This window comes from Dermochelys coriacea, chromosome 3, assembly GCF_009764565.3.
Source record: "Dermochelys coriacea isolate rDerCor1 chromosome 3, rDerCor1.pri.v4, whole genome shotgun sequence".
Classification (NCBI taxonomy): domain Eukaryota; kingdom Metazoa; phylum Chordata; order Testudines; family Dermochelyidae; genus Dermochelys; species Dermochelys coriacea.
Genome location: NC_050070.1, coordinates 6,427,128 through 6,448,716, shown reverse-complemented (window position 1 = coordinate 6,448,716; position 21,589 = coordinate 6,427,128). Strand labels below are relative to the sequence as shown.

Genomic DNA, 21,589 nt, shown 5'->3' with positions numbered 1-21,589 from the left:
AATTCTAGTCCTCTTTCTTCTTCAGTGGGCTAAGGGAACCTGCTGTCCAAATCCAAACTGTCAAAGTCCTTGAACACAGTCCTAACGCTTACAGCAAACCCTGGTGGTCCTTGCACTGCCACAGCTGAGTCCTCCCATGGTCGGCTCCCTCTCTTTAGAAATCCTCTTCCTACCCTTGAGCTCCAATTGGTTCCACTCTCAGAGAATGACTCTGGGTGTGTCCTGCCAGGCTGCATGCCCACAATGGAAATCACCTAAATAGCTTCAAACAGCTAATGAGCACTTCCAGTTTCTTGCCCAACCAACAGAGTCACAGTATCCAGCTCTGGTAAATCTGTGGGCACACAGCATCTCCTGAAACAAAAACAAGAGCATAAGTATCCTCCCTGCTTTTTCTTCCCTTATTTACACCACTAAATGCTGCAAAGTATGTAAGATAGACACCAATGGACAATGCATTTGGTAGTAATTCCCGTTGGGTGGCAGGGCTGCCAGGTCTTATGCACCTGCCTGCAGCTCAGTGTGAATTGCATCCACCCAGCTGAGCTGTGAGCAGAAACCCTTTTGACTGCTGGAGGTCATCAAGCCTGGCTTCATGGAGTCAGATGACCTCCTCTGACTGCTTTTCTTGCTAGATTTCAGAAGGGGAGGAGACAGAGACAACAGCCACACAAACTGAGGGAGCTAAATACTAGCCCCAAGCTCCTGCAGTTAGCCCCCACACTGACCCCCACCCCCTCTCAACCCTCAGGAAAAGTCCTTGCCTCCCAGCCAGGGGAGTCATTTCAGATTTTGGTAGAGGGAGGCGGGGGCAACTTTAACTGCAACTTTAACTGTGATTCCAGGGGCTAATTAGACACTTGAAAGCTCTGGTTTTTGGCACATAATTTAGCAATAGGTGACAGAAGCATTGCATCTAATTCCAATATAAAAGAAAGAAAAGTAAATAAATATTAGACCCATTCAGCTCTAATACTAACATTTGGTTCATCCCCTATCGCCCACCAGATTCTAGCAAACAGAGGCTAGGGGCATGCAGAACATGTTGTTGCATCCCAGCCCACCTAGCTAAAATCCATTGATGGACCTATCCTCCATGAACTTCTTTAGTTCTTATTGGAATCCTGTTATAGTTAAGGCCTTCACAGAGAGTTCCACAGGTTGACTATGAAGAAATATTTTCTTTTGTTTGTTTTAAATCTGCTGCCTATTAATTTCAGTGGGTAACCCCTAGTTCTTGTGTTATGTGAAGGAGTAAATAACATTTCCTTATTCAATTTTTCCACACCATTCATGATTTTATAGACCTATATCATATCCCCCCTCAGTCATCTCTTTTCCAAGCTGAAAAGCCCCAGGCTTTTTAATCTCTCCTCATACGTAAGGTGTTCCATGCCCCTAATCATTTCTGTTTCCCTTCTCTGTATCTTTTCCAAATCCAATATATCTTTTTTGAGATGGGGAGACCAAATCTGCATGCAGTATTCAAGGTGTGGGCGTTCCACGGATTTATATAGAGACAATATGCTATTTTCTATCTTATCATCTATCCCTTTCCTAATGAGTCCCAACATTCTGTTAGCTTTTTTGATTGCCACTGCACATTGAGCAGATGTTTTCAGAGAAGTATCCACAATGACTCCAAGATCTCTTTCTTGGCAGGTAACAGCTAATTTAGACCCCATCATTTTGTATGTATAGCTGGAATTATATGTTGCCATGTGCATTACTTTGCATTTATCCACACTGAATTTCATCTGCCATCGTGTTGCCCAGTCACCCAGTTTTGTGAGATCCTTTTGTAACTCTTTGTAGTCAGCTTTGGACTTAACTATATTGAGTAATTTTGTATCATCTGCAAATTTTGCCGCATCACTGCTTACCCCTTTTTCCAGACCATTTATGAATATGTGGAACATCACTGGTCCCAGTACAGACCCCTGGGGGGGACAACCACTGTTTACCCTCTCTCCATTCTCATCATTTATTCCTACCCTTTGTTTCCTATCTTTTAACTGGAGTGCCTGACAGTGCTTTCAGGATCATTTAACATCCTTAATTTAAGTTAATTTAATTTAATTTAATGACAAGCCTTTTGTTATCTTAATCACCCTGCCTCTGTTTATAAACAAACTCCCTGCCCCAAAGATGAAGCTGGGAGCAGCCCAGAACTCATCGGGCTGCATTAGTAGGAGGCCTGTAGGGGGGATTTGCTTGCAACCTTCAACTACCTGAACAGGGGTTCCAAAGAAGGTGAAGTTCAGCTGTTCTCAGTGGTACCAGATGACAGAATAAGGAGCAATGGTCTCAAGTTGCAGTGGGGGAGGTCTAGATTGGATATTAGAGAAAACTATTTCACTAGGAGAGTGGTGAAGCACTGGAATGGGTTACCTAGATAGATGGTGCAATCTCCATCCTTGAGGCCAGGCTTGACAAAGCCTTGGCTGGGATGCTTTAGTTGGAGTTGGTCCTACTTTGAGCAGGGGCTTGGGACTAGATGACTCCTGAGGTCTCTAATCTTCTATGATTCTGTGATTCATCACTAAGCTCAGATTTTGTCATGGATATTTTTAGTAAAAATCATAGACAGGTCATGGGCAATAAACAAAAATTCACCAAAGCCCGTGACTGTCGGATTTTTACTAAAAATATCCCAGACAAAATGAGGAGGGAGGAGGGTCCAGGCATCAACAGCAGCTGGGGGGCTCTGGGATCCCCTTGTCCCCCGACAGCGGCTGGGAAGCTCTGTGGTCCTCTACCACCTGCTGTGGCTGGGCAGCTGCAGGGAGCCCACCACCTGTGGCAAGTGGGAGTTCTGGAGGAGGGCTTGGGAACTCCGGGGTCCCCCTGCTGCCCTGCGGCTAGGAGTGTGTGGCTGAAAGCTGCAGGGCTGCCTGCTGACAGCTCCAGCGCCGGGGCAGAAAATGTCACGGAGGTCTCTGGAAGTCATGGATTGTGTGACTTCCATGATCTCTGTGACATAATCGTAATCTTACTCATCACATATCACACTCAAGCTGTGTTGCAGTTACGAGCTCCATCTGGGGCTAGGCGTGGGCTGTGAGCAGAACTCAGGTATGAAATTCTGTCCCCCACGCAAATGGCACCCCTACTCCCAGTCAGATTAATACCCTGCTCCGAGGATACCTCTACCACATAGGCGCACTCCAGACATCCAGAGAGGCCCCTATCACATCCCATTTCCCTGCCTTCCAGAGACATCCTAGCTATCAGTCCCACAGACAGATTTCAGCTCCCCTCCCAGGCAGCATCCACTCACCTAACCCAGCACTCCCAGACATCCCAGCACCCCCTACCCTGACAGCACCCACCTAGATACCACTGCTACCCTTAGGCAGCACCCAGGCATCCCAGATCCCCACCACTCACCTAACCAGCCAGTTCCAGACTCCTACCAGCACTCCCCTCCCTATTCAGATACCTCAGCATCCTTAGACACCTAGCCTGTATTTTGCACAGTTCCATATTCCTACACTCACCACTGCTAGAGGAAGGGTCAAGGCTGTATTGACTATAAACTTCTATTGCAAGTCATGTGTAAATTACTTGAAAATATGCAAGTTCACTAATATTTTTTGCAATCAGTGTGACACATGGAGTTGAACAAAACTTGGTGGCTATGTTTGTGTTTGATTCTACTAGGTGTCTTTGCAGAACTGGTACTGCCATCTGGTGGTTTGAAAAGGGCATGATGAATAAGCAGTAAAGATGAAAATCTTGGTGGATAGCACTATCTAGTGGTGCCATGGCAAAACTATTCAGTCTGTAAGAATAGAGGCTTAAATGAGATTGTAATGTTAGAAGGTAAAGTGTACAAGTCACCATCAGTGCTTTGCATACTCTGGCTCATTCATTCATTTAGAGAGGGCATTATTAACTATACAACCAAAAGGAGGTGTTTGTCAGTGTCAAGGGTTTCTTGTTGCTTTCCAGGTTCATTTTTAGAGTTGCTGGGTATTTCAGACTGTAGCTGACAGTCTTCTTTGCTGGCTGGGTTATCACAGCTGCAAATGTTACTGGAATTTTTCCCCATGAGGTCTGCTGAGGAGTTTGGGAAGTAAGGGGATTTTGTGTGGGTTGTTTGGGTGGTCTGCATTGTTTAAATGAACTGAAGTAATGGAGTTAGATGTGAGTCATGCTACCTGCACAATTTGGATTTTGCTGGCTGGAGTTTTGGGGTATCCGTTTATTTTGATCTTATGGCCACCTGAGTGGAATTACTAGACTTCTTCCCTTTCTTTACTGGTGTCCCTTCACCTCTTTCCTCCTTCCTCTCATAGAGCCTGGGCTCAGAGTGAGCAGGAACAGGCAGAAATGTAGTTCTAACACCTCTCTGGAGGCACCATCAGTTACTGTAGCATCTATGATTTCACTTGAAGAGTTATGTTTATAAACTTTCTGATTATGAAGGAAAAATATTTCAAATGTGAACCCAACATAAACTAATGCATTGTTATCTACCTGACCATCCAGGCAGCTATCTAAAAAATATAGCCCTGAGAGGTATAAACAGTCTCCATACATAATAAATTACTGTTACCTTGAAGTCTAATGATGTCAAGTTAAGCTGACCCTGAAAGCTAACACTGCTGATCCTTTGAGCCAAATCATCACACTAATATGCTTAGCCAGAGGGTTTGATACCATAGAAAGAAAGAAGGAAAAGATCTTTTATCCATCTGGTGATCTGGAATTAACTATAAAAATAACTACTGATAAAATTTGCAGATGACATAAGAACATAAGAACAGCCATACAGAGCCAGACCAATGGTTCATCTAGCCCAGTATCCTGTCTTCCAACTGTGGCCAATGCCAGGTGCCCCAGAGGGAATGAACAGAACAGGAAACCATCAAGTGATCCATTCCTTGTCGCCCATTCCCAGCTTCTGGCAAACAGAGGTTAGGGACACCATCGCTGCCCATCCTGGCTAATAGCCATTGACAAAGATTGGCACAGTGGTAAATAATTATGAGTATGAGGACAGTCATATAGAGCAATCTGGATCTCTTGATAAGCTGGGCCCATTCAAAGAGAATGTGCTCTAATACAGCCAAATGAAAAGTTATATACATCTAGGAACAATAAATGCAGGCCATACCTACAGAATGAGGGGATTGTATCCTGGAAGCAGTGACTCTACGGAGGATTTAGTGGACAAGCAACTCAACATGATCTCCCAGTATATTGCTGTGGCAAAGAGTGCTAATGTGATCCTTGGATGTATAAAGAAGGAAGCAGTGAGGTGATTTTACCTCTGTATACAGCATTGTGAGACCAAGACTGGAAGACTGCGAAGAGTTCTAATGTCTACATTTTTTTAAAGGGTGTAGAAAAATTGGTCAGGGTGCAGAAAAGAACCACAAAAATTATTCGAGGGCTGGAGAAAGTGCTTTACAGTGAGAGACTTAAAGAACTAGATCTCTTTAGCTTATCAAAGTGATCGAGAAATAACTTTACGGGGAGAAGATACTGGGTACTAAAGGGCTGTTTAATCTAGTGGAGAAAGGCAAAACAAGAACCAACGGCTAGAAGCTGAAGCCATACAACTTCGAATTAGAAATTATGCCCAAGATTGTAATAGTGAGGGTGATTAACAATTGAAACCAACTACCAAGGGAAGTGGTGGTTTGGCCATCTCTTGATGTCTTCAGATCAAGAATGGAAGCTTTTTGGATGAGATGCTGTAGCTAAACACAAGTTATTGGGTTCAAAACAGGGATAAGCAGATGAAATGTAGTGGCCTGTGACATACAGGAGGTCACACTGGATGTTCTAATGTTCCATTCTGGCCTTAAACTCTATGAATCACTATCTTCTTGAAAAATTGTTTGTGCCAAATTTAAAATTCCTACTAGCTTGCCTTCTCTTACTCATATAGAATGTCTTCCATTTTACTTTCCCATTGCCCAGATCTGTCGGTTATAATTTGTAATTCACACCTTTACTCCCAATATTCTGAGGATAAATTTATTTCCCTGGCAGAGATGCTTAGGAAGAGGAATTTGATAGTTTTCTTTTTACTCCTTTCTATATTTTTAATACTTTCAAACAGAAAGCCTCCTTACTCTGCCTGCTATTAAGACAGCACAGAGCAGAAGGGAGCTAATGGTTGAATCTGTTGTATTTTTGGTCAGTGAGTTCAGAATTAATGAGATGCTTATACAACACATTCATGAGTACAATGAAGTGCAGGAATAGGGAGCTGGGTTATTAATTTTTCCTAAAGAATGTGGGTTGAGATGGGGAAATATAATGACCAATTTATGCTCCAATCATATACTGAAAGGGACCTCAAGAGGTCATCTAATCCAGTCCCCTGCACGCATGGCAGGACTAAGGGTTATCTAGACCATCCCTGACAGGTGTTTGTCTAACCTGCTCTTAAAAATCTCCAATCTTCTACAACCTCCCTAGGAAACTTATTCCAATGCTTAACTACTCTAACCATTAGGAAGTTTTTCCTAATGTCCAACCTAAACCTCCCTTGCTGCAATTTAAACCCATTGCTTTTTGTCCTATCCTCAGAGGTTAAGAACAACAATTTTTCTCCCTCCTCCTTGTAACAACCTTTTATATATTTGAAAACTGTTATGTCCCTTTTCAGTCTTCTCTTCTCCAGCCTAAACAAACCCAATTTTTTTCAGTCTTCCCTCATGGGTCATGTTTTCTAGACCTTTAATCATTTTTGTTGCTCTTCTCTAGACTTTTCTCCAATTTGTCCACGTCTTCCTGAAATGTGGTGCCCAGAACTGGACACAATACTCCAGTTGAGGCCTAATGAGCACAGAGTAGAGCAGAAGAATTCATTATCGTGTCTTGCTTACAACATTCCTGCTAATACAATGCTATATCTGTAGATATTGTAGAATTCCAGAAGAAAATATACCTTGGGTATCAAACTCTTGGTAAAGTGCTAGGGTTGCCAAACCTTCAGGATTGGCCTGGAGTCACCAAGAATTAAAGATTAATCTTTAATTAAAGATTATGTCATGTGATTACATCTCCAGGAATATATCCAACCAAAACTGGCAACCCTAATCTTGGCTCAATAGATGGACTAAATATTAGAGTGACTATAACTAAAACACCTCACGGTTTATATACTTTGAGCCTGCCCCAAACTTATTTTGGTCTCTTGTGAATTTTTTTCCATGTGATGGAGTACAAGTTCAGTGTCTTTGAACTCTGGGACAGCTTCATGTGCAGGAGGAAAGCTTGGTCAGCACACAGGCACTGGAGAAAGATGGATCCTCAACCCCTGTGAGAATGGTTAAATCAAGTATGAAAGATTGCTGAATAGTACACATTTTTTCAGGCAGGCTAGCTGATCTGGTGATCTCTTCTGGCCTTAAACTCTATAGACAAAAAATTTGTCTATATTTGTTATTAGCAGATTATTTCAGGAGCTCTAAATCTCCTACCTACTATCTCCTTTCTCAAAACCACCATCCTGCGCTTGTCACTCAGGCCTGTAACCTAGGTGTCATCTTTGACTTGGATCTCTCTCTCTAGGTCACAGAGTAGCAGCCGTGTTAGTCTGTATTCGCAAAAAAGAAAAGGAGTACTTGTGGCACCTTAGAGACTAACAAATTTATTTGAGCATAAGCTTTCATGAGCTACAGCTCACTGCATCGGATGCATTGTTGTGCGTGCCCCTAGGGGGGCAAAGGAACATTTGTGGAGGGTGAGCGGAGACACCAGGCAGCTCAGGCTTCAGCCCTGTGCAGCAGGGCTTGGTCTTTGGCTTGAGTCCTGCATGGTGGATCTTGGGGAGGGAGCGCCACCTCCACCCCGACTCACTTAAGTGAGCTACCCAGCATGTGGGTCAGTGTCAATGCCTCCAAGACCTGTGCTGGCTCTTGCACCCTGCACCCCAGTTCCCTGTCCTGAGCCCCCAGATACACCCCTCCTGAACCCCAGCCCCCTGCCTGGAGTCCCCAGCCACATCCGGCACCCCAACCCCCTGCCCTGAGCCCCCTGCCGCACCCTGCACCTTCCTGCACCCAACCCCCTACCTTGAGCCCCCGCTGCACCCCAACCCCCTGCCGCATCCCTCCTGCACCCCAACCCCCTGCCCTGAGCCCCCTCCCACACTCCACACCCCTCTCTGCACCACTGCCCTGAGCCCCCTCCCGCGCTGCGCACCCCCTCCTGCACCCCAACCCCCTTCCCCAAGCCCCCTCTTACACCCCACACTCCTTCTCTGCCCCAACCCCTTGCCCTGAGCCCTTTCCTACACACCGCACCCCCTCCCACACCCCGCACTCCCTCCCGCACCTCAACCCCCTGCCCCAGCCCTACATTCATAGCCCTGCATGCAATTTCCCCACCCAGATGTGGCCTTTGGGCCAAAAAGTTTGCCCACCCCTGCCCTAAGGGCAACTAATAATCAACAGGGTCCCTTACCATGTGTCCCTCTGCTTTGGCTGCAGTGGGTTTCAACAGCCTGGGTTCTTAGCCTCTAACTGGTTGTGCCTACTCCTGCTTAAGGGAATCAGGAACCCTACCTTACCTAACTATATGGTTTTAATGAACCCACCTGGTACTTATCTGTATGACTAGCCTAATGCTGCATACATATACTCTTCTGACACCTCCATAATGGATGAACCAACAATGAAGGTACATTTTACTTACCAGGGGAAATATAGAGGAAGCATGTAAAGCAAAGGGGAAGATGGATTTGGAGTGGGCACATCAGTAACACCATACAACCCGCAAACAACAAAACTATTTCCCTGGGTTCACGAGTCCAGTTTATTCCACTCTAGTGGGCTCTGTAATGTGGAGGAACCCGTATACCTTGGTGAGGTGCTGCAGGCCTGAAGGTGCTTGAGAGCGGCAAGGTAGTGAGGGTGCTGATTCACCCAGTGGGCTAAACTCTATGTGGCAGCAATAATGCTACAGTGAAAAAAGTCCCCATGCTATAGGAGGCCTCCTCAGTGTTCCCAAGACCAGTTGCTCTCTCCCAGAGGAATTCCGCAACACCCCAGACAGGGGGGTGACAGTCAGGGGGTCGCCCGCGCCCCCCTCAGGCAAGGGAGAGACAGTCAGGGGGTCGCCTGCACCCCCCTCCAGTGGAGAGAGACAGTCAGGGGATCGCCCATACCCCCCTCAGGCAGGGGGGAGACAGTCAGGGGATCGCCCGTGCCCCCCTCAGGCAGGGGGGACAACACAGTCAGGGGATCACCCACACCCCCCTTCTGGCAGAGAGAGACAGTCAGGGGATTGCCCACGGCCCCCCCTTAGGCAGGGGAGAGACAGTCAGGGGATCATCCACGCCCCCCATCAGGCAGGGGGGGACAATACAGTCAGGGGACTGCCCACGCCCCCCTCTGGCAGAGAGAGACAGTCAGGGGATCGCTCAGGTGGGGGGGGCACACTCAGGAGATTGCCCGTGCCCCCCTCAGGCAGGGGAGAGACAGTCAGGGGATTGCCCGTGCCCCCCTCAGGCAGGGGAGACACAGTCAGGGGATGGCCCACGTCCTCCTCAAGCGGGGAGAGACAGGCAGAGAAGTGCCCACGCTCTCCTCTGCCAGGGGGAGATGGGAAGATTGCTCCCACTCCCTCAGGAAGAGCTCTCCTCCTCTCATTCCCCCTTCCAATGGCTTAGTCAGCCTTACGCCCCTCAGAGTTTGCTCAATCACAGGCTCAACTCCCTTTTGAGGTGAACACACTGTAGTCTTCCCCCTCTCTCATCTACCTGCCAACAAGTTTGGCTTACTTTTTCATCCAACTCTTTAACCTGGGTTACACTTAGATTGTCAAAAAATGTGATCGTCTGTGTTATTTCATATTCAGAGTCGGTTTTAAGCAGTTCATTAAGAGCTTGGCCTTTTGAGGACAGGTTAGCAAATTAATTTGCTCCAAATTTTTGATCAAACCCAGGAACCACACACATTTCCCTCTAGGTGGCTGTTCACCGGTGCCTGAATACAGGCACCCTTTCTGAAGTCCTGCTGCTATTGTTCCCTAGAGGCTTAGAGAACGTGTGCACTAGTTACCTAGCTATGGATTTGTACTAACACTTAGCTCTACAGTCTGGAACACTGAAATGATCTGCAAAGATCCTTCATCTAAGAAGTGGAAGCGTTACATTGTTAATTTAACAGCTGTAAAGAGTTCATAGAATTGGGAAGAGGGTGCATTTATTTCATTTTAATTGCACTGTCCTGATACGGGCCAGTCTCCCAGGTGCTCTAGTATTAGGATAACCACTGCGTACAGCACACTTGTTTGCATTTCCTAGAAGAAAGCCTGGAGATGGCCATTCTGGCCCATATTTAAAATGGAAAATATACAGTGGAAGAATGTGAAGAAATGAAGAAGTCAGATAAAGGATGGATGAGCTAAGATACACTATTCTTGTGAGAATTTGGAGGAGCCCACATCCCATGACATAAATATCAGGAGTATTACTATGAGCACCTCAAATGCATTCACCCTGCACTAGGAGGAATCAGTGTGAGAGAGTACTCCATGAGGGAAATGTAGTGTAATGGTTTATTGCTAAACAAAAGTCAAATTGAATTTGCCATTCACACTCCTCCTAGACCCTCGGTGCAGAGTGAGAGAATCAGATGTTGAACATTTATCATTTCAGCAGCTGTCCCTTTCTCCTTCTGGTGGCTCCTTCTAGTATTGCTTTCTCCCTTTCCCTTCCTTCAGTGCATTGCCATTTCCCTCACGGTGTTCCTCTCATACACTTTCCTACGCCCGCCTCATTTTTCCTCACTGCCTAGTTTCTGTGCTTCCCTGTCTCCTCATCCCCCTCCTGTCACTATACTTTCTTCAGACATTTCCCCTTTCTGAACACTTGCCCATTTCTGCCTGTCATTCCCGCATGCTACTAACAACAGCTCTGGAGTCAGATTCCAACACTCCATCTCTTCTCCTCTTAAAGGAAGATCACCTAAACTCTGCCAGAGTTTCCACAGCAGTAGAGAGGAAAAGATTCATGTGTTGCATCCCACTGCACATCCTCATAGTCACATAACTCTGGCCTCCAGTACTTAGGCATAATGGGCCCAAAGGCCACAGAAGACATTGGAGAGAAAGATGCTTGACCTTCCTTTGTGACTCCATTCAAGCCAGCTGGCAAAAAACAAAGCCAAAAGTGGGTGGTAAAGCAGAGGGTTTGTTTACAGTGCAGAAAGTTCAGCCAGATCTAATTTTTTTCCAAAGGAAGCCGTTCAGTTGCCTTGAACCTCTGTGGAACTCTTTGCCAAAGGATGTTGTGAAGGCCAAGCAGAGCTGTCCCTTGGGTACGGTGAATCAGGGTGACTGCCTCGGGCCCCACACTTCGGGGGGCCCTACAGGCAGGGAGGTGAGGCGGGCGCGCAGGCAGGGTGGAGGCGGCGAATGGGGAGGCGAGCAGCAGGAGGAGCCCCCCTATCAGAACCTCCCCCCAGTGCCTCCTGCTCACCGGTGGGCCGCACTCATCAGCGCCTCCCCCTCCCTCTCAGCACCTACCGCGGATCAGATATTTTGCGGTTTCAGGAGGCGCTGGAGGAGAGGTCAGAGAAGCGAGGGCGCAGCGTGCTCAGAGGAGGGGGTGGAACTGGGCGGGGAAGAGGCGGGGCGGGAAGAGGTAGGGCGGTAGCAAGAAGAGGCAGGGTGAGGCCTGGGGTGGGGAGCACCCTCTGGCAGATAGGCACCGAGTTTCTAATATCCCGGGTCTCACAGCCTCCTAGGTTCAGCCCTGGGGCCCAGACTGTAAAAGGGTTCAAAAAAGAACTAGATAAGTTCATGGAGGATAGGTCCATCCATGGCTATTAGCCAGAATGGGCAGGGCTGGTGGCCCTAGCCTCTGTTTGCCAGAAGCTGGGAATAGGTGACACGGGATGAATCTACTTGATGATTACCTGTTCTGTTCATTCCCTCTTGGGCACCTGGCACTGACCGCTGTCGGAAGCAAGGATACTGGGCTAGATGGACCATTGGTCTGACCCAGTATGGCCGTTCTTATGTTCTTAGGGTTTGTTTACAATGTAGAAAGTTCAACCATATCTATTTTTTTTTTCCAAAAGGAAACTGTAATGTTGCCTTGAATCTATACGTCAGGGATGGGGAACTTTTTTTCTATCAGGGGCCATTGACCCATAGGAAAAAAAAAAAAGTCAGTTATAGGCTACACAGAGCCCCATGGGGGGGTAGGAATAGGGGTGCGGAGGCTTGGGATTTCCCCCACAGCAGGGCAAACCAGCACTTGCAGCTCCAGCCCCGCAGCGGGGTACGGAGACTCAGGGCTTCCCCTGGGTTCTGGAGTGGGGCCAGAAATGAGGGGTTCAGGATGTGGGAGGGTGTTGGGTGCAGGAGGGGGTGAGGGTTCTGGCTGGGAGTGTGGGCTCTGCGGTGGGGCTGGGGTTGAGGGGTTTGGTGTGCATGAAGAGGCTCCAGGCTAGGGTTGAGGGGATTGGAAAGCGGGAGTGGGCTCATGGATGGGGCAGGGGGTTGAGGGTCTGGAAGGGAGTTAGGGTGCAGGAGGGGTTCCCACCTGGGGCAGGGAGCTCGGGGTGTGGGCTCCGGTCAGGCAGTGCTTACCTCAGGAAGCTCCCAGGTAGCAGCACAGCGGGACTAAGGTAGGCTCCCTGCCTGCCCCGGCTCCGTGCTGCTCCCAGAAGCGGCTGGCATGTCCAGACCCGAGGTGGAGGAGCGACCAGGCAATTCTGCCAAGCTGGCGCTGGAGGCGGGGGCAGCACATGGAGCTTCCTGGGCCACAGAGACATGCTGACTGCTTCTGGTGCTTGCATGGAGCTGATTCGACTTTTAACAGGCTGGCAACTCTAGCTCCCCCCCCGCCCCGCAGAACGAGACAGCGCTCGCGGCTCCAGCCCCACAGTGGGGCGCCGAGGCTCAAGGCTTCAGGCCTGGAGACTTGCTGCGGGCCATAGGTTCCCCACCCTTGTGGTACATAATGGACGCAATGCAGCTGTCATTCCAGTCTTGTCTGCTTTTAAAACTAGGTTAATACAACGTATAAAGAATGAGAGACTTTTTAGCCAAGCAAAAGTGGTCTCACATTAGGATACGTCAAGCTGGAAAAAAATGTTCCCTTCAGTGCTCTGGGACATGAGCATCAGGCTAAACAGTGAAACATATAATAGCTACCCTAGTCCAGTACAGAGTGTTCTCGTGCTTTTTCTTCCTTCTGTATAAGAACAGGTAAAAGGACACAAAGTCTGATATCAGGCAACTTTTCATTTTATTTCTTATAAAATATATTTTATATTGCTGCTGTAAAAATTACATTTCACATTTTTATTTTATTACAATAAAAAATAATACTTGGAAGACAGCTGAAAAAAGCTCCAATGAGACAGAAATTCACTGATACGGCATATCCCCATTAAGCTGAATAGCATGCCAAAGAGCAGTTATTGGCAACAAATGTCCCATCCTTTCCACACTTTCTCATATCCCATAACTCCACAAAAAAAACCAAGTTACACCCTCCCCTAGCTTTGTGTATCTACCTGAAGACTTCCCATTTCTTTAATCCAATGGGGGTGTAGAGTGACAGAGTGGGGGGGGGGGGTCACCAGGTGCTGAACTTCACACAACTGCTTTGCTTCTTTTAGGGGTCCAATCTCCCATCAACAATGAAGGGTCACAACATGTAGGCTGGACACACTCCAGTTAATGCCTAGCAGAAAGGTTCCTACGTACATACATGCACAAAAAGACAATCAGACCAAACAGGTGCATATGGGAGGTGTTTCTTAACTGAATTCACAGGTCCTGGCTACCTAATGTTTGGAGGTTGAGGGGGACTTGCTTAAGATTAGAAAAGCTCTAAAGCATACAGTCTATGCAAGAATGACAGAAGGAAAAGTAGAGTGTACCAAGTGTGGTTGGAAGCAAGTTAGAAAATTAGGCTGAGAAAAGCGAAGAAAAAAAAAAAGCCACCACCTTTAAAAATCTTGCAGTGTCATTTCTGCCAACAAAAAAAGTGTAAAAAATAAAATTAAAAAATACCTGCACCAGCTGTTCCAACAAAAACCACCCACATATAAAACAACCACCATATTGTTAAGAACTATTTTGTCCAATTAAATCTGTACTGCAAAAGCCCTCAAAATAAGCCCCCATCCCCTTTCAAATCTTTTAAAAAACACTGATATCTTACATAGGAATATTTTGTGTTTTTTTTAATTATGATTAAGTGCTCTTCATTTTGGAATCACGCATTGCAAGATGGCTATGTGTACAAACAAAGATGCTGCAAGATAGGGAAAAAAAGCCAGTGGACAGTATTTAGTGTGTGTTAGTGGTGTAATACTTCTCTTCTGCCTACCTTCCTCCCATCCCACACACAACTGTGATACCAGGCAATAGCAGATAGATTCTGCATTCCTCTCTGGCCTAAGAGTTTGTGCAGCTTAGCGAGGGTATACTGTATACCACATGCTTCTATAGGTGACTGCTTATTCCAAAGTCATTTACACTTTTTAAAAAAATCACATTTAACAAAAGCAAAATGTTATTTTTTTCAAAACCCAATCTTCTGTCAGCGAAAAAATTATCCTTGAAATAAACATATATATAACATATACAAATGTTTGGGTTGAGGACTCTTGATTGTTCAATGCCAGTTACTGAGGGGTGAACCTTAAAGAGGCTCATAGGATTGGTTTGATCAGCACCCGTGAGTCTGGATGCATATTTTAATTTCCTGAGTGACCCAGATTGACCTTATGAATTGCAGGGTCCTAAGCAAGAGAAGGACCCAAGAGTCCCAGAGAAAGAGAGGGAAGGGTGGTCAGGGTGAGTTGTGTCCTGTTCCTCCAATCTCACGGCTGGAGAGAGAGACGAGACTACAATCAGTAAACTGCTAAGATGGCTTCATTTGAAGTCTGCAAATTGTACTAAAAATGTCATAAAATAGGCTCTCTAAGAAGATTTCTGAAACTCTCCACTTCCTGAAAGACACAATGGTCCAACGATTAGGGTGCTAGGCTGTAATGCAAAAGACTTGGGGGTTCAATTCCTTGCTCCACCACAAACCCTCCCATGAATTAGGGGCTTCTGAAAAATCCCAGTACGTGCCTATATCTGGATCTTTATAAATCTGGCCCTTAATCTCTCTGGATCAGATGTATGTAAATGCCCAACTCCCAGTGAAATCAATGGGAATTAGATGATGTCATGGGCTGCCTGGGCCCCTTTAAGGGGGAGCTGATCTGCACCTGGGCTAACTGCCCTGAGCTGACGCTGATCGGAGAAGTTCAGCAAAGAAGGTTTTAATGAATAGCTGGACAGCTTGAGTGACCCTACTGGTTACACCTGGAGAGGGCGTGGCCAGGTAGGGAGGAGAGGAACTTAGAGGAAATGCAGGGTGGAACTCCTCTCCGGGGTGGAGAGTCTGAAGAAGGACCTTGATATAGATACCTCAAGTTGTCACATCCCATATCTGTACAACTTGCAACTTCTAGTTGATACTACAAAGTTACTATGAAGTGGTTGCCATGAAAAATGCTGCATCACAAATGCTCCTCCAGCTATGCATATCCACTATGGGCTAAGCAGAGCTGTATCACATCCTCTTAGTAGACCAGATACAACAGAAGGTCCTTAGAACTTATTAAGTGATAACATCATGGAACAGTGGGTGAGTTTAGGCCTAGAGGGGAAAAAAATAAACCCGAACAGTTTTACTCTACCTCTCTGAAGGAAGGAACAAGAAGTGGAGAGCGGAAAGTTACCAAGCAGAACAAAAGATACCTAGGTGTTAATGCTAGCCTTTAAAAAACACAGAGGTTGGGTGGGTCAGGAGAAGATTGAGAGACACAGGACGTTTGGGAAGAAAGAAGGAAAGACATGGATCAGCCAAGGTGAAAGTACTAGTAACTGAGCTGTGAGAAGACTCCAGGTTTCAGAACCCACGGGTCCACAGCAGAAAGACCTGGTTGGCCCCAGAGGCTCTGACCCCAGCCCAAAAAATGCCCTGGTGAAGAACCGAGGCAGAGATATGAGCATAGGTTTTATTATTTTTGTATGGAACTGTGTATTTCTTGTATGATTCAGTAAAGAGCAACAGCGTTCTAGAACTCTGGGCAAAGTGTCTATTATGTGTCACAACTTCTATGTGTCCCCTGAGAGAGTTGAACGGTAACCCAGAAGGCTCATATTTTTGGTGCGGTTTTGGGAGAGGGGATCTTTAAGCTACAAGGGGAGTCTATGGTGTCTCAGCATTTGTTCCAGGCGCTGGGTAGTGGATGGCGAGGTCACAGCTCTCCCGAGGTAGTGTTAGAGGATCTGTCCTCCAAGAGTATGCATAGGAATCTCAAGATTGGAACATCTGGGGATCAAAAAGGTTGATCATAGCATCTGGTGAGGTGACCAGATTTGTGACAGGTGGAAAAGCAGAATAAACTGCAGAAGCCACAATTAACTATAGCCATGCCCCCTCCCCGCTCCCCGGGGAAGGGGAGAGAAGAGGACTTGGAGCCCTGCAGGTCAGTATCCTGACAATAAGTCAGAGGACTAAAGGGAACTGGAAGAGAGACTGAAATCTCAAACTCATAGGGCTTGGAAGTGAGTTGCTGTTACTGTTTCACTTACTGTCACTCGGTGAAGAGACTGGAACTGAAGACCCCAGGTGGGGCAGAAGACTTTTTGGTTCACTATGTTTGTTTTAATACTGATGAAGGACATTAAGGACACATGCCCCAAAAGGGGTGGGACTCTAGAGGGAGGTAGTCAGAGGTCCAAGTACCCCACGACTTGAGAGAGATGACACCACCACAAGAGGGCACTCCACGATGGTGAGAGACAACAACGCCACAAGGGAGCGCTCTGGGACGGTGAGCCCCATAACAGGCATCTAACATTTAGAAATCTGGCTCTCAGTATCTCAATTCCTTACCTATAACATAGGAACACTAGCACTACTCTACCTCACAGAGGTGTTGTGAGAAAAAATACATTAAAGATTACGAGGTGCTCAGATACTACAGTAATGAGGGATGAAAACCTTAAACAGCAGAGCCAGGAATTCAAGAGTTCAAACTGGGAGACAAGAGGTTTACTTTTGTAATTTTATCAACGGGCACAGGTGCCAGCCTTAAAGGAAAACTGCAGTGTAACCCAAGAGACAGTTTAACCACTGCATTTAAGAGTTATGTATGCAATTCCGCAGTCCTTTCTCATATGAGTAGTCCCACTGCAGTGCTGAGGTCACTGGGAGTACTCAAACAAGCACTGCAAGAGTAGGCTCCTAGTGCCTGAAATACAATAAAGACAAATTATTAACAAACAGAAAGGTGCACTGGCAGGTTAGGATTCAGCAAATTCAAGTCAAGTAAAAACAGCTGGAAATTAGACTGTTTTGAAGGTTTGGGAGGTTTTTACATTGTTTTTTTAAATTGAAACATATAAGAATAAATAGAATATATTTTAGAATGGCCCAATTTTCAACTATGTCCTGTGAGGGGTTCAAGTAGTACCCTGGCTGCTAGGAAGCACAATTCTTCACCATGAAAATGGCAGCCCCAACTGACTATCAACCCCTTTCTCTGAATGGTACTTTTTAGGCAGAGCAACCACTATGTCTGAAATCTCTTTTGAAATTTCATTCCTTTCCAGTATATAGTAAAATATTAAGCCCCAGGGAGGTATTATAACACCTGTTATGACAAATCATTGCAGTATTCCTTTAAAGGTCGCCTATATAGAACAGTTCAGCAACTTGTCTGCTTTCATAATCCACATTTCTCACATCAGACTAAGACAGTGGATCTCAAACTGCTAGCTCTTTATGGTGGTCATCAGAGTAAGAGAGTCACAGTGGAGGGACTAAAGTGTAAGAGAGGGCCTCTTATGAACTCCTTCCTTCATAAAGTGTCTAAACTGCAGTCACTGAAGTCAACTGAAAGACTCAATGGACTTTGCATCAGACCCACATGGACGCAGCTAGAGAACCGGACCCTAATGAATCAGACCTAGCTGATTCCATTGGCTCAGAACCAGTGGACTAGGTAAAAAACAAACAAATAGAGAGACACACTCACTTTGTTCCTGCTTCCTGTAGGCCAATTTGGCAACCACCTATTTAACAGCGAGCAGAAGACTGGGTTCTAAAACAATATACTGAATATAATGTACAAAATTACAAAAAAATACCAACAAGCACCCTCATATATAACCCCCTTTGACTGCACCACCTGCCCCTTTATCAACCAGACTCACGTTGATCCAGGAGAAAAACAACACCCTCCTGGTCACATGAATTGTTTTTACAAAGAAAGTGTAGTCAATCCTATGGTCCTTAAAAATACAACAGGCTTGTTTCTGCCTTGCCCATGGGTTGAGCTCTGCAGTTTATGGCCTATGATTATCAAAAACGCAGCAAAAAGTCCAATGATCCCCTTCCCACCCACTCCCATTAATACAAAACCCTCAACTCTGACTGCAGCCGAGTTATGCACAACATGGACCACATGGCTCGTGTGTAGCTGCCATTTTGTATTTACAAACAAACCAGACTTCACAGCACCAGGATTCTCTGCACAACAGAGTGTAGCACTTGAATGGCTTTAGTGACAGGGGCATTCCTTGCCCTGTTAAGAGAAACCATGGCTCCTTAGAGACTGTGACACAGCACTTCTGTGAGACTCACTGAGTTCAACACGATCAAAATGGCATCCTCTGAGGGCAGTGTCCCACTCAACCTGCACTGCTACCATCGCATACTGTACTGGGTTCAATGATGGAAACACCACTTACTCCCCAAGACACAAAATGGGGACGTATAGAACAAAATTCTTTGCCTTTGTATTCCAAGGTCACACAGTGAGATGGACAGAGACACTGACATTAGCAACCTGGTTGCCAGGGCCCCGTCCATGCAGGGCCAAGTTTCCACAGGACAGCTCATTGTGCCATGGGATGCACTCTGCTGTTCCTCACAGCAGCTGCAATGTGTGTGCTTGTATTGTTGCTGGACTGCACTTACTGCCAATTGGTTTTCACAGCTCAGCCAGTAGATTGATCAGCCACATGTAGGAAGTGCCCAGTCATGAGAGCAAAGACCAAAACCAATAAAAATTAGACCTGACTGCTGGTGGTGGATTAAATGGTGCACTTCTCCAAAATCAGAGGGGCCTCTGGAACCTTTGATCTTTCCCCCCAGCTCCCCCCCCCCCCCCCCGCAATTCCAGAAAGACTCCTCAGGCTTGATTCTTCTCTTAATTAAACCTGTGCAAGTCAGGAGTAACTCCAATGAAGTTACACTGCTATAAGTGAGAATCAGGCAAACAGGGACAAATTCTACCCCCAGAGGACAGTAAACTGTACACAACAGATCAAACCAGAAACATTTGAATCATGTAAAGAGAATATGAATTTTTAAAAAATGAAAGCCAGAAAGCTGGGTTCAGACATCTTTCACAATTCAGGATTTCGTAACATACATATTTATGACGCTGATTCAGCAAATGACATAAGCATGTGCTTATCTTTAAGCATGCAAGTAATCCCAATTCATTCAGCATGTACTTTAGTCCCATTGATTTCAACATAATGTAAAAATGTATGTAAGCATTTTGCTGAATTGGGGCCTAAATTTTTGTATGTCCACCCTTTCTAGTCCTCTTGGGTTAACAATATTGATCCTGCCAACTTCGCAGAAAGCTACATCAGGTTTCAAAATAAAGACTCATTCCCTGTAGGTTAAAGAGACACTGAGACCCAAAAAATGTGTTTTTCAAAGAACTACATTGTTTTCATGAATCTAAGATAAACAAAAAAATTAGTTTTGTTTTTAAAAAAATTGTTTTTAATTAAAAGATAAAAATATGTGTACGATGTATATTTTAAGATTTCAACATTGCTGATGCAGCTGTATCAGAACACATAAATACCAGGAAGTGAAACTGACCAGAGACATAGCAAGTTCAGCTTTAATGTCAGAGCTGAGAGGTGTAAAAAGTAAACACAGTATCATTGGTAAAAAGCAAAGGAAGAACTTTAAATCCTCCCATTCCAATAATTTAAGGTGTTACTAGTAAAACATGAACATCATTTTCCTTTTTTAAACTATGATTGTTATTCTGACAGTGCCCTTTAAACAACAGCAGACTTTGAGCTTTCTAGCCAGTCAAGTAACAGAGAGAGATGATCCTCACCTCCTTATTCCAGCTACTGACCTGAAAGTTCAGTAGACTTTACTGTTGAGCTGGGAGATCAGTAAAAAGTTCTTTGGTCCCTGGACCACCAAACAACAAGTCTGCTGTGAATACCAAGCAACCAGCTTTCTTTCTTTCCCTCCCTATTTTTACTATAAAATAGGAGGACTTTTTTTTTTAATTTGTAAAAAACCCACAGAAAGTGTAAAAGATTAATAAATCCAGCTGACATACAATATACAGAACTTGGAATTTACACACAGCTCTTGAGATCTCTGCTGAAGCCACAGGAGATAGATACCTCCAAGTTTGCTGTGCCCTGGTTGCAGCAATGACCAACTTTGGGTGCTCTCAGCTGAGAGAAAGAGAGAGAAATTCAATACTCCTGAAATGTTCATGTGCTCAGTCCAGGAATCGCTGGCAGGCCTTTTTCCACCGGCAGGCCGTGCACCACTGGTCTCGGTGCTCAATTCCATACACTTTACGGCATTTCTTGGCTTCGCCACGGACTTTTCTGCAGAGTAACAAAAATAACCAAGACGGTGACATGGTTATTAAAGCATTACAGAGCTCAGGGGAGAAAAGAGCATGTGCAACGCAATGCAAGGTTGAGCTAAACCTGAGGAGGAAGCCCCAGTGTGAACAAAGCATTAGACGTCCACAGTAGAGAGCAATCCTGCAATAGCACAGGGATGGGCTGAATCCACGGTATCATCCCTTTCTTATGTGGCAGCTTCTAGAATTCTAAGGGCTTGTCTGCACTTGAAGTGTTACAGCACCGCAGTTGCAACTACGCTGCTAGAGCACTTTAGTGTAGACACCACATATGCTGACAGGAGGGATCCTCCCATAGGTGTAGGTAATCCACCTCCCCGAGAGGCAGTAGCTAGATCAATGCAAGAATTCTTCTGTTGATCTAGCACTGCCTACACCGGGGCTTATGTCAACTTAACCAAGTCTCTCAAGGGTGTGGATTTTTTCACACCCGAGTGACGTAGCTGGGTTGACCTAACTTTTTGGTGTAGACCAGGCCTATGTCAAAGGGCTGTTCCCATCCTGAGGAAGTCCAAGGAAAGTGGAAGTTTAAACCAAAGGGTTTCCTTCTTTTCTTCTGGACTGTTTTCAATCAAGAATCAGCAATACTACTATCTCCATAGCACCATTATTAGAATGGTAATACAGAGGAAGGCTGGTCTTATTGTTAAGGTACCGGACTGAGATTCAAGAGATTGAGAGTCAATTCCCAGCTCTGCCACAGGCTCCATGTGTGATCCATGGCAAACCACTTGATCCGTGTTGTGAATTCCCCATCTGTAAAATGGGGATAACACTTCCTTTCTCCCACACTTTATTTCTCTTCTATTTAAATCATAAGCTCTTTGGGGCAGGGACTGTCTCTTACTATGCATAATAGCTGACCTTAGTTGGGGCAAATAATT

At 45.7% G+C, this 21,589-nt stretch overlaps 1 protein-coding gene across 6 annotated transcripts in view; it reads right to left on the bottom strand.

Annotated features, from left to right (window-relative positions):
- Window positions 1-13,209: 13,209 nt before the first annotated feature.
- Window positions 13,210-21,589, bottom strand: part of ZNF395 (zinc finger protein 395) — a 46,382-nt gene continuing 38,002 nt past the window's right edge. For all 6 annotated transcript variants that reach the window (XM_038393876.2, XM_038393875.2, XM_043510067.1 and 3 more), the window contains one exon: window positions 13,210-20,664. In XM_038393876.2, the coding sequence (XP_038249804.1) occupies window positions 20,553-20,664 (112 nt within the window). In that variant the 3' untranslated portion in view covers window positions 13,210-20,552. The remainder of the gene's footprint in view (window positions 20,665-21,589) is intronic.